The following is a 3,382-nucleotide window of genomic DNA, read 5'->3' as shown; positions in this document are numbered from 1 at the left end:
CTCTATATGTGTATAGGTGATTGTGTGTGTATGTCTCTGTGTGTATGTCTCTGTGTGTGTATAGGTGATTGTGTGTGTCTGAGTGAGTGTGAGTCTCTGAGTGAGTGTCTCTGAGAGAGGGTGAGTGTGTCTCTGAGTGAGAGAGTGTGAGGGTGAGTGTGTCTCTGAGAGGGTGAGTGTGTGTGTGTCTGAGTGTGAGTGTCTCTGAGTGAGGGAGTGTGTGACTGCGTCTGAGTGAGAGAGAGTGTGTGTGTGTGTCTCTGAGTGAGTGTGTCTGAGTGTGTGTGTCTCTGAGTGAGTGTGTCTGAGTGAGTGTGAGTGAGAGAGTGTGTGTCTCTGAGTGAGTGTGTGTCTCTGAGTGTGAGTGAGAGTGTGAGTGTGTCTGAGTGAGTGTGTCTCTCTGAGTGAGTGTGAATGAGAGAGTGTGAGTGTGTCTGAGTGTGCGTCTCTGAGTGAGTGTGTCTCTGAGTGAGTGTGAGTGTGTCTGAGAGAGGATGAGTGTGAGTGTGTCTGAGTGAGTGTGAGTGCGTGTGTCTGAGAGAGAGGGTGAGTGCCTTTGAGGAAGAGAAAGTCCCAACAGCCTGACAAAAAAACTACCTTTAATTTTGTCTTTAATGGGTGGGCTGTTTATTTTTAACCAGTGACCCCTAGATTCACCCACCAAAGGAAACATCCGCTCCACATCTAACCCAACATCACTCTCCCACAGCCCCAGGTATTATGTTCCAATCAATTCACCTTTGTCTGTTCTGAACAAACCCAGCCTCTCCTCAGGAGACATTCCTCCCTCGGTACTAGTCTGGTAAACCTCCTCTGAACTGCTTCCAACGCACTTACACCCTTCATCCAGTAATGTACAGTATGTGTAATGGAAACATAACCTCACAATAAATGGCACTATCCTGCGAGCATTCCTAATTACGTGCTGTTGCTGTGCACTAACCTCTGTGATCCATGCAGGAGGCCATAGAGATACTGCACCAGCTCAGGGCTCTGCTATCTCTCCCTCTCCATTCACACATTATACTTACTTGTTAGTCTCCCACATCGTACTCTATTTGCCAAACCTTTGCCCACTCAACTAACTTCTCTCTCTTTGCTGACTCCCTACACCCTCTTCACAACTTACTTTCCTCCCTACTTTTGGGTCATCAGCCACATTGCCCTCCTGCGAAGTCCTTTCTATAAACTGTAAAACATTCAGCACCAATCTGTGAGACTTGTTCCATCGTGCCAACCCGAGAAAGATTAATTCACACATACTCTCTGCTTCCTCTTAGCTCGCTGATCTTGTATTGATTCCGAAATGTTAACCCCACACCCTTACACCATTAGCTTAGTTTCCATAATAACTGCTGATGTGGCACATAGGGCCGGTGGCTCAATGGTTAGCACTGCTGCCTCACAGCGCCAGGGACCCAGGTTCGATTCCACCCTCAGGCGACTGACTATGTGGAGTTTGCACATTCTCCCCGTGTCTGCGTGGGTTTCCTCCAGATGCTCCGGTTTCCTCCCACAGTCCAAAAATGGTGGTGGAGGCTGGTACAATTGCAACATTTAAGAGGCATTTGGATGGGTATATGAATAGGAAGGGTTTGGAGGGATATGGGCCGGGTGCTGGCAGGTGGGACTAGATTGGGTTGGGATATCTGGTTGGACCGAAGAGTCTGTTTCCGTGCTGTACATCTCTATGACTATGTGCAGGTTAGGGTGGATTGGCCATGCTAAATTGTCCCACAGTGTTCAGCGATGTGTAGGTTAGGTGCATTGGTCAGGGGGAAATATAGGAAAACAAGGTAGGGGAATGGGTCTGGCTGGGTTACTCTTCAGTTGGGTTGAAAGGCCTGTTTCTACACTGCAGGGATTGTATGAATCTATTATCAATGTCTCCTGGAAATCTGTACATCACTAGCTCCCCAGTAACCACAGCATGAGTTACCTCCTCAAAGGACACACTGGATTTCCCTTCACCTTTCACAGCCCAAAAATACTCCCAAACAGTTCATACAACCTGCGCTAACTGTCAAGTTCTGAGACGATGTCAGGTATCACACAAACAGAAGTGGCAATTTCAAACTCTCTCATAAAAATGCTAAGGGTTCTTTTGGGAGGGGGCTGGCTCACGATTCAAAGCTGGCATGGGGAAGTATTTGGTCAGTGTTATGGAAGCAAGGTCAGTCGAGTAAGGTTAAGCCCAGACTAGCCATGATCCAAATGGACAGACTGGAGGGTTTGGATGGCACGCTGCTGTTGCTAAGGGTCCCCGTGGTTGAGGTGCCCAGCAAGAGAAGCTGGCAGTGCCTCCACATCAGTCTTTCTTTCATCCTGGTGGGTTATCAGGATGGCACCATCACCAGCGAGTCTGCAGCAGTCAGCCCCCTGAGAAGGGACTGACGTGGTTGAGAAAGGGGGCGAGGATGAGCTTCTGGGTCCCAACAGTCCCCAGTATCGCAGCTGGCTCTTCAACAACGTTTGGGGTTCAGTGGTTGACAGAATTCCTGCCTTGCTTAGTTCATCTCCTCTGGAAAATCCCAAACAGAATCAACAGACATCAGTTAAGAGAGAAAGAAATTCCTACCAAACGAACAATGAACAAATCACCAAATTAATTTTGCGTTTTTTTTTTAAAACCTTTTTTACTTCAAGAATTGTTTTGGCAGCTTACGTACGGATAAAATCATAATACTTAGATGTCGAAGTCATCTTGAAGAATCTCAAGTGTGCGAGCGGGCGTTTTGTAGACTCGTTTCATTACCAGGGATTTTTGTTCCTCACTAACTACGAACTAATACTTTGGGATTACTAGACACTGCATTGTGCGCAGTGTGTGGCTAACTAGCTGGTCTGAGTACAAAGGTTTCCATTGCAGCGTGCCAGGATTTGCTTCAGATTTGCTCTCCTGCACCTTGTTTTCGGAGGGGGGGGAAGAAAGGTGTCAGAATTAACATTATACAAACAAAAAAAAACTACAAACTCCAGATAACAAAAGGACAAAAAATTAAGAGGTTAGTTCACAGCGATACCTTCCCCTCCATTTTGTCATCTCAGTGAAGAGGGGTACACTCCACTGCAGAATCGCTACTTTACCTGAATCAAATGGAACAAAATACCCGAGAGAGAGAGACAGAGAGAGAGAGAGATGCAGAAAGACAGACAGCGAGACAGAGAACAATGTGTGAGCACTTTGCAAATGTTTGTCTAATTGCCACAGTTTAAGATTTCATCATCACTGCACTGCATCGACAGACGGCGAGTAGTTATCAGACTCTCTGAATTTCTCCCGATATGGAAGCTTCTCCTCCTCAGACCTCCCTCCGCCCGTCAGGAAGCTGATGCTAGCTATCAGCTGCCCTCCCGCCGTCCCCCGTCCCCCACACACTCT

General features: G+C 47.3%; 1 protein-coding gene across 1 annotated transcript in view; it reads right to left on the bottom strand.

Moving 5' to 3' along the window:
- The window catches only part of LOC122543273 (serrate RNA effector molecule homolog), a gene marked incomplete at its 3' end in the record, with an annotated part of 19,955 nt that extends 16,707 nt beyond the window's left edge, over nt 1-3,248 (bottom strand). The window contains exon 1 of the mRNA XM_043681752.1: nt 2,687-3,248. Coding sequence (XP_043537687.1) covers nt 2,687-2,703 — 17 coding nt within the window. The remainder of the gene's footprint in view (nt 1-2,686) is intronic.
- Between the last annotated feature and the right edge of the window lie 134 nt (nt 3,249-3,382).

This window comes from Chiloscyllium plagiosum, chromosome 43 (assembly GCF_004010195.1).
Source record: "Chiloscyllium plagiosum isolate BGI_BamShark_2017 chromosome 43, ASM401019v2, whole genome shotgun sequence".
NCBI classification, from domain to species: Eukaryota; Metazoa; Chordata; class Chondrichthyes; order Orectolobiformes; family Hemiscylliidae; genus Chiloscyllium; species Chiloscyllium plagiosum.
Note: the sequence above shows the minus strand (reverse complement) of the source record. Positions and strands in the feature narration are given on the sequence as shown.